General features: G+C 42.5%; 2 protein-coding genes across 3 annotated transcripts in view; one reads left to right on the forward strand and one right to left on the reverse strand.

Moving 5' to 3' along the window:
* Positions 1 to 709: 709 nt before the first annotated feature.
* Positions 710 to 2,204, reverse strand: LOC308502531 (uncharacterized protein; the record flags this gene model as incomplete). The annotated part of the gene is made up of 2 exons (XM_081060440.1): positions 2,076 to 2,204; positions 710 to 1,018 (listed from the first exon to the last, which is right to left on the reverse strand). Exons 1-2 carry the CDS (start codon positions 2,082 to 2,084, stop codon positions 710 to 712), a joined length of 318 nt encoding a protein of 105 aa, XP_080916566.1. The 5' UTR covers positions 2,085 to 2,204.
* TRHDE (thyrotropin releasing hormone degrading enzyme) overlaps positions 1,012 to 12,441 on the forward strand; it is a 365,816-nt gene continuing 354,386 nt past the window's right edge. For both annotated transcript variants that reach the window (XM_081060435.1, XM_081060436.1), the window contains exon 1: positions 1,012 to 2,390. In XM_081060435.1, the coding sequence (XP_080916561.1) occupies positions 1,486 to 2,390 (905 nt within the window). In that variant the 5' untranslated portion in view covers positions 1,012 to 1,485. The remainder of the gene's footprint in view (positions 2,391 to 12,441) is intronic.

Raw genomic sequence — 12,441 nt, forward strand, 5'->3', positions numbered from 1 at the left:
AAAGTATCTCTTTTATTTAGCCTTTACTTTTGGAGGATTATAATGTTTCACTTCTAACTCTAATTTTAGTACTGCACACCTGGACACGTCATGCAGTATAATATATATAGTAAGGCTTGGGAGAATTTATTTCAATTTACATACAATCCTCCAAATCCTCTGGCGAGCTTCATGTGAAATCTGACACGACCATGTCTCCCCAGCAGGATCTTCCTTTGCTCTCGGTGATAATAGCCTAAGGCTTCAACGATCCATCCAGAGAGGCCCTGTGGGGCTAAGAAGTCGGGAAGAGGGGTGACTGCGGGGCTTGTTGCGCTGAGGATTTACAATGTACTTCTTGCAGACGGCTCAGCAACCCCCTCTGTGGCTGTGGGTGTCTGGTGTGACAGAGCGGAGAAAAGCTCTCTAATCTCCCAGTGCCTGCCTCTGCCTCCCAGCCGTTCCCCTCCCTCCCACCTTCCCTTCCCAATCTCCTAGCGCTCTCTGGCTCTCTCCTTAGCCTTTCTCGGGGAGTTTCAGTCCCTGAATGCAGCCAGAGTAGCTTTGGCAATCTAAACCTGGAGCCTGTGTACACACACACACACACACACACACACGTGCACACACATGCACAGGCACTCGCACACACGCACGCAGGCTCTCCCCGCCGGGACACTGAGCAAACCCGGAGCTTCATCTACCTGAAGGGATGGTCCGGCCGGACACTTGCTCACTTGCCATCTCCAGAGGTCAGAGCAACGTCGTAACGAGAGAGGCTCGTTGTCCGATCTGCAACCTCGCGCCGTTTACCGCCACCGCGGCTTAAAGTGTCCAGGGTGGAGGAGAAGGCTTTTCCAGGGCAGATTCCCGGCGCAGTTCCGCGGCCCTGGGACTTCGTCGGCTGGTTCACCGCGGTCTCTTCTCCTTCGGCCATCCTCTGGTCCCTGGCTGCAGGGTGCATGGCTCGGGTGCCTGGGCTGCTGCCGCCGCCGCCGCTGCTGCCACGAGCATATCTCCCCCAGAGGACTGAACACGGCTGCTAGAGTGGGGAGAGAAAGCGGAAACCCTAACTTCCCTTTCCACCACTCCCTTTCTTGTCCAGCCGAGGACCCACTGTAAGGCTCCCGCGGGAAGCCAGGCGGAGCCGCAGGCGCACAGCGGGCTGGAGCAGCATGTGCCCCGGCGCCCGGCGCCCGCCGGGGAAGTAGAGCGCGCGCTGGGGCGGGAGAGCGGCTTTCCAAGTTGGGCGCGTCCCAGAGCTCGCCGCCCCGCGCTTCCGCCGAGGGTGTCAAGAGAGAGGCGGGGCTGATGGGGGACACCGAGGTTGCTGTCGCCTGCGGCTAGAGCCCGTCTTAAAAGCATCCAGACCAGCATCTCCAGGGTCCCAGCTGGCGTCCAGTCCTCCGCCCGGGTGCACTCTCTGATGCCGGCGCTGGCAGGGGCCCGCGTGGCCTGCCCGCGGGGGCTGCCGGAGGGGGCGGGGGAGGAGGAGGAGGAAACAGTGTGATGGCCCTGGACGGCGAGCGGGGGGAGCAGGAGGAGGAGAAGAAAAAGAAGAAGAAGAAAAAGAAGAGGAAGAAGAAGGAGGAGGAGGAGGAGGGGGCTGAGAAGAGCAGCGCAACCTTCACGGCCACGATGGGAGAGAACGAAGCTGCGCTCCGGGCCAGCGGCAGGGGGCTCTCGGACCCGTGGGCAGAGTCCATGGGGGTGCGACCCCGCACCACGGAGCGCCACATCACAGTGCACAGGCGGCTCGTACTGGCCTTCGCCGTGTCCATCGTGGCTCTGCTTGCGGTCACCATGCTCGCAGTACTGCTCAGCTTGCGCTTCGACGAGTGTGGGGCGAGCGCATCGCCGGGCGCAGACGGCAGCCCCGCTGGCTTCCCACCGCGCGGTGGCAACGGAAGCCTTCCGGGTTCCGCCAGGCGCGACCACCACGCTGGCGGGGACTCCGCGCTGCCGGAGGTAGGCAGGGAGGCCACCCCTGGGACCCCGTCCGCCCAACCGTCGGAGGAGGAGCAGGAGCAGTGGCAGCCGTGGACGCAGCTGCGCCTGTCCGGCCACCTGAAGCCGCTACACTACAATCTGATGCTCACCGCTTTCATGGAGAACTTCACCTTCTCCGGGGAGGTCAACGTGGAGATCGCGTGCCGAAACGCCACCCGCTACGTCGTACTACACGCCTCCCGAGTGGCGGTCGAGAAGGTGCAGGTGGCCGAGGACCGGGTGGCTGGGGCTGTCCCGGTGGCCGGCTTTTTCCTCTACCCACAAACCCAGGTCTTGGTGGTGGTGCTGAATAGGACCCTGGACGCTCAGAGGAATTACAACCTGAAAATCATCTACAACGCCCTGATCGAGAACGAGCTCTTGGGCTTCTTCCGCAGCTCCTACGTGATCCACGGGGAGAGAAGGTACGGAGGGAGGCGGTGCCGGGCACCGCCCCACCCCGCAGGCTGCTCTAACCGCTGGGCGGCCGGCGACCCCGGGGACCCGGCTAGCTACCGATACCCAGGAAGAGAAGGGTGGGGGAAGGAAGCAAATGTGGGGTAGGACCATCACCCAGAACCCTCAGGGTCACCCAGATGCCTGAGCTCTCACTGCTGCCCACTCCACAAACTCACTCACCAGTGGCGAACGATGAATGCCATCTACCCCTTCTTTTAGTCTAGAACCTACCCCCGCCCCACCACCTCGGCCGCCATCTCATCAAAGTTTCTTAGCCAGCGAGGCACACAGCTCAATTTCAAAGGGTAACATCTAAAACCTGCCAAGTTACCGTCGAGGGAAAATACAAAAGTGCCAAAAGGCCAGGGCAGGAGTGCATCCCCGGGAGAGGTCAGCGCAGGATAGGGCAGGGAAAATCCCCTCTCTACCGCCATCCTATACCCCCCAAATGCCCACCTCGTCTATTCTCTGGCAAGCATAGAGCAGAGGATGGACTTTAGCTGCATAAAGTTTTCCAAAACTGGAAGTTGCTATTCGCAGCAGTAAGAGCCGGTCCCACTGACATACTAAGGCGTGGGGGGGCGGGGAGGGTGAGACGGCTACCATGGTCAGTGCCAGCGAGAAATGTTGCCGGTGCTGCCAGCTCTTTCCTAACACAGTTAGAACTACAGTTGTTTGTTCCTGAGTTACTGCCTCTGGAAATGACTCCAGTGGTGAAAGGGAAAAGCTCACAGTCTCAAATGCCTCGCTAGCTAGAGCCTTGATGGTTTTTAGATTTGGGAAGTATTGTGACTTTCTTCTTAAAAAAGAGGCTGTGGGTTGTTCACCACTTGTTCAGAACTGAGACTTGGAGTCCAACAGAACTGGGTTCGAATTCCAGCTGCACCTCTAGCTCTGGGGAAGGCTTGAGCAAGTTGATGAATCTAAGTCAGTAGTTTTTAACAATGACTACCTCTAGTGCTTATTAACTCAATCTTACAAGAACCCTATGGGGTAGGTGCTACCAACATTTCCTATTTAACATATCGGGAAATGGAGGCAAAAGTTAAGTAACTTGTCACATAGTGAGTTCACAAAGCAAGGATTTTGACCCAGGCAGTTTGGCTCCAGAGCCCATATTTTTAGTTTTAATTTAGGGATGGGAATAATGATACTGTCTTCATAAGATTGTTTCAGGTGTCCATGAGCTAATGCATTGAAAGTCACTTCACCCTATAGCTAACATTTAGAGTGTCCACCATAAATGTTAGCTATTATGAGTCTCTGGTGGTAGTAAGCCCTCTCACATATTGTTGAGTGAATAAACAAGTGATTCTTGCTTTTTGCCCTAACTCATTACATTTAAAACAACTTCAATTAATTAAATGACTATGGGGCTGGTGAACAACCAAAGTGAATTTAAAAATGAAATCGACAACCTTAGAAGTAGAAGCAGGTTGGGAATTAGTAATGATGCCACGGCAGAGCCTTCTCTGTCCTTATGTCATTTTCACAACGGCAGAAAACTGGGGCTGAGCAGCCCAGGGCACCTGAGGTCAGCAGTCTTATCAGTGGACTTGAACTTTGGTGTTCTGATACCTGGATCAGGGCTTGTGTTGTCTGGAAACTCTCAGAAGAAGTTGTTATTGTATAAGAGGCTGGGGAAATTGCAGTGTGTTATGGGAGAACACAAATGTTTTATGATTTATCGAGTGCTATGAAGTAACCTCATATAAATAAATTGCCCAATGCTTCAGTAGTTGTATGATAGTTAAAATCTCCTATAAGTGAGTGTGTCAATTATTCATTTTCCTAAGATCAGATGTGGACAATTTAAGCCCCCTTCCACTACTTCCTCCAACATATTCTAAAGAATACAGATTAAAAATATTTAAAACCCATGATCATATCAAATATGGGGGAAAGACATAGAAGGCAAATTTGCATGTTATGTTTAAAAACAAGCTTGTTATATTAAAATGACAATAGTGGGAGTTGCATATCATTACTGATAAAGCTGTGGTGAAATAATTACTTTCAACAACTCCTGTTTTCTGAGCCATGCCAAAATATATTTGGTGGAACTGAGCTTGCTTTGGTCAGTGCTTTCAAATTAACAGTTCTCTTAAAAAGATCAGATTTTTCTGCTTGACCCATAACTGATTTTTTGTACCTCTGGTACATATTTGTATTCAAACTCTCCTTCAGTTTTCTCCCAAGATGTAATAGATAACTTGGTTGAAAATTTAACCTAGTGCATATGTGGCTAAACTGCATCCCAGTAGAAGTGCAGGATTCCGTGTTTCTGGAGATCCCAGGATGGTTTTATTTCTAAACCACATCTTAGAATCTTGTTCCTCTTGCTTCTTTTTCCCCATTCAATAGCAGAGTGAATATGATAATTTCTTGGATATTTCTACTGGAGTTGATAAGGCAAAGGAAATAAAAAAAAAAACATTTCACAATTACGTCGACATTACATATATTAATCTTTTTTAAAAATCTTTTTTCGGTGATTGTGAATACTGTATGTACTTGGAGCATTTTTAACATGCCAGTATGAGGAATTGAGCCAGCGCTGGACTTTTATTGGTGATTTTGTCCCCCAAGTGCAATGTAAATCGATGTTTTAAAATGCACTTTCCAAAAGAACACCGATGCAAACTCTGAATTTTTATTTGATGAATCATTAAATATCTTGGTTTTTAGTTAGTCATAATTTTTGCCAATTTAATTATCAGATAATTTCTGTAATAAAAATAAATATTTAATCTGCCACTGGGGAGTCACACTGAGCCCCTTGAAACGTTTAGAAGAGTAGTACTACAGTTCAGTCCACTTGCTTAGCCTATGTGGAAACAACTCATTAATACCCAATCAATCTGATTCTTTGACTCCTTCCTCAGAGGTCTGAGAGAAAGAATTTGGATGAGGGCAGGAAAATTGGATTTTACCAGGTGTTGTATACCGTTGAATCCTGGAAGGTTTCATCTCTCACTAGGTAGACATTGGAGGGGGCCTTGGTTTTGTCCTAGGGGGAAAACTTACCTTTCCTGGTTTCCAGACTGCAGCGGAGAAAGAGTAGAAGACAAGCTCCCTACGGAAGTCCAGGGTTCCTCTACTTGAGGCAAATCCTCTACTTTTTGGTTGATAATTTGGCTGAAGGGAAAATTCATCACTTGTTGAAAATTGCAAATAAAAAAAATTCTCTTAAATTTGAAATGTTTACACACAGCAGTAAATTATCTCCGTTAGGCAGAACACAACACATATTCACCTTTTCCTCAAGTAGGTGTATAGTGGGCACATGAAAAGGGTGTGGATTTATGCCGTAGTATTCTATAATAGAATATACTTGCTTAGAATTAGGTAAACTGTTCATTTACCTGAAGTAATTGCCGCTTTTGGGTAGCCAGATGGCGAGCATGCCCATGTTCAAAGTAGGGTACCTTAATTTAGATCCAGATGGTCGGATTGAAAGAGGAAATTTACCCAAAGTAAATGAACATTTTATTCACTTTCAAAAGGAAGACTCTTTTTCTTTGACAAACTTTGGTTGGGTCTATAACATGCCACAGTGTCAGAAGACAGAATAAAAATAGGAGGTCTTTTTCTGTTAAGGATTGTTTAGAGAGAAAGCATGATCTCCAAGTAAAATGGGAAAATAACATTGTGGTTCTCAAAGAGAATTGCAAGAAATTTTTGCAAAAATCTTGTGGAGAACATAGAGGATTTTATGGGTAGGCATTTGATCTCTTGTGGTATTAGCGTACATGGTTTGATGCCTTGTACTTTTTCTGGAATGAATTAATAATCATGACATTTAATAAAAGCAAGAAAACCACCACATTGTTTTTATGTCAAAAGAAACCTCATTTCTCCTATTCACTCTGGTGAGGTGAAATCTTTACACGAGCAAGGTGGTGTATATAGCTCTATAGAAAGGCTTTGAATTGAAAAATCTGTGAGAACCATTTGTTTCTGTGAAAACTTTTTCATAATGGATTTAGGAATTGTTTTCCTGTCAGGCATACGTAACCATATGGCCAAACTGAGTCCAGTGCTGCTGGATTTTGGTCACAATTAAAAATGCCACCAGTAAACTAAATCTAGAAAATACTTTTTTAGAAAAAGCTTTGACCATTTCATGACTCATTCAGGGAGGAAAGTCTATATAATTGGTGTTTATCTTGCTGTGTTTTTTTCATGGTGCCATCTGATTTGATCACCCTGGATACTAATAAAGTGTACACTTTCTCTAAAAGAGTTAAATTAGTTTGCTTGTGTTTTTATTTATTCAAAGCAACTCCACAAAGAGCTTATCTGCTCTGGATCTTTTTCAGGCAAAGATGTGACTGGTTTCCCTGTGTTTGTTTAGTTTGAACAGCATGCTTATTTCCTCAAACCAATTTTTGCCACCATGTATGTGGGCAACAGTTTAGATTTGCTAGAGGATGGTGGCATTTGGTCCTTATGATTACAAGAATAGGACTCACTTCTTTAAACATGACTTCAAAGAATGACATACAAAAGTGAGGAAGACATACTTAACCCTTAACACATCAATGTTTTATAGTCGGTAAGAAAGTGCTTCCTTCCATTACTCCATGTTCATCCTCCCGCCCACCAACAATGATGGTCATCACCATGGTTATCATCATTGTCGTTCTTTTAATTCTTTTCATGTCCTTTATATCCTTTTACATTCACATTAGTGGCTGGGTTCCTCCAGAGTTTTTCAAAGTCCCATGCAATCCTGCTTTTTGCCACTAGAGAGTGGATGCTCTTTCCAACAGATAGAATTTTACTACATAGAATTTGGGAGAATATAAAAGTGACACATACTCCCTGCTTTCCTCAGTTTCCTGGACAATCTGAAATGATTCACAAACAGGTCCAGCTAAATGGTGGTGGTGGCGGCGGCGGGGAGGCTCTGAGGGTGGCGTGGGGCTGAATAGGGGGAAGCGCCCCAGCTGCCTGTCCGTCCTGACAGCAGGGGCACCTTCTCAGTCTCTAAGTGCCCGAGTGGTCCCAGGGTTTAAAGTGCTCTGGCACCAGTTGTGTAGAGATGGGGGTGAATCGATTCTTCCCAGTGTAGACTTATGTTTCAGGGTGAAGTTTTAGTTTAATTATGCAGCTCTTTCCTTATGACTGCATCACTCAAAAAATGAAAAAAAATCAAAGGATGAAAAAAGTGAAGCTTTAAAATGACTGATGTTAGTTACTTTTCATCTCTTTTACGAGTAGGTGCAAGCCACTTTTGGTTGTGTTGATAGATGAAAAAGTGTGTGTGTTTAGTGTGTTCAGGGACTCTAGAACCAGACTGCCTGGGTTCATATCCTGACTCCGCTGCTTATTAGCTTTATGACCTTGTTCGAGTTTCCTAATGTTTCTGGGTCTGGTGTCCTCATCTGTAAAGTAGAGTTAATGGCATCCTATTTCATAAGGTTATTTGTGAGGACTGCATGAGTTAAGTCATAAAGCACTTAGGACAGTGTCCGGCAATCGGTAATCACTTCGGTGGGGATTAAATATTATTATATTCTGTCATGGCTGGAGAGCTATTTGTGATGGTACCAGGTCGTGTAGGGTCAGTGTTTTGTCTTGGGTCTTCCCCTTACCAGCAAAACAGAGGTGGAAGGAAATGGTCACCATGACATTTCTTCTGCTACTGTTGTCTTGCCGCCTAAGCAGAAGTCAAAAGATGGTAGAGGAAGAAACAGGGCCCCCTCACCATGAAGAAGAGAGTAAAGAGAGAAAGGCTGTGACACTTCACAGCTAGAGAATCCCCATGCTTAGTTCAGACACTGAGATGGAGAGGGCTGAGGGACTGGGAAGAGTGTGAGAAAGAAAGGAGCACACAGCTCTGATTACCACACAGCTCCCTCTCAGCAGTGAGAACAGCAAAAACCAGTGACTGAAAGGTCAGGAGGGATACCTTCCTTGTCACTCACTGGAAGTTTGCACAACATATAGAAAAACTCCAAGTACCAAGAGAAAGGCACATCAGTCATTAAATATTGTTCTCCAGCCTTTATTTGCTTTCTGATAGTAGCAGTACTTTATAATCCTTACATAAAGCTTTGCCTTTTTCCAATATTAAACAAACGAATCTCCAACACTAGTTTATTTATTCTTATGAAAACCTAATATTACGGCCTGGGACATTAATGTTATGCATTCATAATACTCTTCATCAATGGTGATCAAATACTCAGTAGTTTTGATAAGACTATTTAGTATACAAATAGGAAAACAATTATGAATATTATGCTCTGTTTTTATAACACAATTATTCACACATGCACCATTTCCTACATACATATTGCTGGCATTATTGCATTATGTTTTTAGTTTACTAGAATGGTTATTTAAAAAAAACAGACTACACGCTTGCTTGTAGTATTGAATATTCAGCAGGAGAACTTCTCTTCTGAAATGGCAGAGGTTTAATGATTCATTGAAGTACATAAAAACACACAGTCTAACCAATATACTTTTTGACTTAAAATGTTTTGTCTTTGGGTGATAATTTGCATTTTGATTAACAACCTTAACTTTAAATGGGACATGTGTAAGTTCCATGACCTCCTAACTGAGTCTATTTATTACAAACAGTTGAATAGTAACTAGATGGCCCATTGTAACTTTTCTTTCAGAGTTTTTATTACCAATCTTAAACTATTGCAACACTAGGCCATTTGCAGTTGCAGTAGAAGTTCAAAGATCATTTTTCACTATGCTGTATGTGTGGTATGCGTCGATGTGGCCAAAACGGAAACCTCTCAAATATACTATGCCATTTGTGAGGTTCTCTTGGTTTTGGTGGGTTCCACAGTGAAAAGTCATGAATCAGTATGAATACTAACAGTATTATGCAAATGTTTGTTTCCTCTGCATATTTTCACTTTATTAAAAGGCAAACTGAAAATAATGGAACAGAAATTGTTTTGTATCACATACTGTTATTTGTTGGCAACATCAACCAACCGTTAATGCATTACTTCTGCTGAATCTTATAATGACTTGACACAAGTAGCTTGCCTAGTGAACTTCCGCAGAAATAAGAAGAAATCAATTCTCTATATCCTTGAGAGACAACATAGAGCTTTAAGCTCTCTTTAGCTCAACCGAAATGTCAAGTAGACAAGTTGTTAAGAAATCAAGTAATTTATTTTAAATAGAAGAGAATTAAAGTACAGGTATGTTATTCATATTTTTCTAATTATGCTAAAGTGACATCCTTGGAATGACACGTTTGGAAGCGGATTTTTTTGTGGTAATAGAGGGATTCATTAAAAGCTAAAAGTGATTTTGTTTAAGAGAGCAGGAGAAAAACAGACAATAAAATACTTGTCCCCATTAACTTCTGCCTCCTGCTCTTTTATTTTACTTCTTGTTGTATTTACATATGTATTTCATATCCATATGGTTTATTAAAATGTTTTCTATTTTTAATTTTTTTGTTTGTATTTCTTTTAGCTGGTGTCCTGTACCACCTCCCACTCACTTCAAATTTACTCAAATCCGAACTCATTATTTTCTATTCCAAATCACCTTCTCTAGAGGCCTCTGATGTTTTTAATGACAATAAGCAGAAAAGGAGCCTTACTTCTACCAGTTGAAGGCAACCCTAAATTATGTGCAGTGAAGACAAAATTATATTTTTGAAACCTAACAGGCACTATTGCCTGTGATGGGCTTTGAGCCTGAAACTAGACCTTTTTGTTAGAAAGGAGAGTATTAAGGATGAGAGGGGTGTTAGAGATGTCTGGCGGTACTGAGATCAGATAAGACCAGAACCTATAAGAGAACAAACAAGACACTAACTTAATATGTGAGTCAAATCTTTCTTAAAGGCTTATTTCTGTGCTACCCCTGGTCAACTTGCTCACGTTTCCATCATCTCTGACCCTACTATACTACGCAGACTTCAAGACCAACTCTTATGTTTCCTCCTCCATAAATCCTTCCTTCAGTTTTTAAGACTGGCGGTTCTCAACTGGGTCAATTTTGTCACCCAGGGGACATCTGCAATGTCTGGAGACATTTTGATTGTCACAGCTGGGGAGAGGTGGTGTTACTGGTGTCCAGTGGTAGAGGCCAGGGATGCCGATAAACATCCTACAGCGCACACAACAGCTCCCAACAATGAATTATTATCCAACCTAAAATGTCAGTAGTGCCGAGATTGAGAAACCCTGCTGTAGGAGAATGTAATTTATACATTTTCTCTTTGTCATTGCTTTTTGTGTGATACCTGTTCAGGTATATGTTTAATTTCTTTTATTAGAGTGTAAACTCCTTGAAGAAAAGAAGCTATTTCTTTCTCTCCTCAGTATTAAACACTCAAAAATGAATGATTAAGAGAAACACATGCATTATAGAACATATAGTAAAAAGCTAGTTAGTGGTAGTGTCATTTAACATTTTTTAAAAACCTCATCAAATTCAGGAAATATTTCTAATTTTTGTTCAGTTTTAGGATCTCAAGCTTGGAAAAGACTCTAAATGCAACCTAATCCAACTGCTCTTCTTTACCAAGGGACTTTTTTGATTTCCTAAATACTGAATTGAAATTCCGTTGCAATCGTCCTTAGGTGCCAGACTGTGAAATTGGTATTTCCTCATTTAGACATTATCAGAATATATGTGGGCCCTCTGTGCATAGATATATACTGTGTGTATGAATTCATTAAGAATATTAATTGCAGGAAAAGTCACTAAATGATCTCTACAGTTCCTTCCAACCCTGAGAATCAGTTATTTAAATTGCTAGCTTCACTCACATATTTACTTACTACGTAAGGCAAAAAGAGACTACACGACATGATTCTTCTGCATAAATATTTGGTTTATTAATCTCTCATTAGCCCAAAGGTATTTAGAACTTCTATATCTAATAAATTCCTACCCATTAATTACTTAGTGCTAAAGACACTTTTGACTTTTACATAATGACTAATACATTCTAATTGCAACCACTCTGTTGAATTCTTGTAGAACTTTTCACCTAGTATTATTATTACAACATATAAATATAGATCCTTTTCAATTAGATTGCAAAGAACTTAAAGGCAATAACGGTTATATCATTTTTTAAACAATTCTACCATGTACCTAATATAGTAAAAAGTTTACATAGTCAACAATATTTGCTCAATGACTAGAATTGGAGTTCTCAGAAACTTGAAAGTTAAAGGGGAACACTTTTCCTCATATATGAAATCACATAGGTAACTTTTAAGTGGCCTCAGTAGAGAAAGATCAAGTTCAGTAGACCTCTTAATTAATAAGACTGAAAGATAAAATTCAAGAACATTACGTAAGACAAAAGCAAATGATGAGAAAATTGTAAATGGGTGCATTTAAACTAAAAGATACTGACATTTCATTAAGCAAAAATTATATTGCTATCAGTAAATATAATAGGGAAAAATATTACCATGATTTTGACAAATTTGGAAAGAAGAACTTTTATTACTAACAGTCAAATGAAAACATTGTTTATAAGTTTTGCCTAAAAATTAACTTTGCTGTTTTTGAAATATGATTGCCTTTTACTCAGACACAGAAAATGTGAATTCTAGACCCAGCTTTGCACTAATTGCCTGTGTAACTTTGGACAATTCACTTAACCTTACTGAAACTACTTTTTCATTTTAGAAATTTATGAGAGCTAGGCAATTTGTTTCTAAGATTGCTTCCAACTTTAACCTTATATTTGTCTGAAGATTTATAGTTAAAACTTCTTTCCCATATATTATCTCATTTTATCATCTCGACAGTTTTGTAAGGAAGGCCTAGGAAACGTTATTGTTTTCCTTCTACTAATGAAAATATAGGCTCAGGCAGTTAAGTGATTTACCAAGTCTTGTATAAGCAGCCCAGTACCGTTTCCAAGATAACTCTCAAAAACCCTTTCTCTGAGAGTTAGTATACAAGTAATCTAAAAACTGTCTGATTTTTCTCTATTTTAAAACTAAGCTTTAAAAAGGTAGGCCCTCAATGATAAATGTGAGCTTCATAATTTTAAAA

Source organism: Rhinolophus hipposideros, assembly GCF_964194185.1.
Source record: "Rhinolophus hipposideros genome assembly, chromosome: 9".
NCBI lineage: Eukaryota > Metazoa > Chordata > Mammalia > Chiroptera > Rhinolophidae > Rhinolophus > Rhinolophus hipposideros.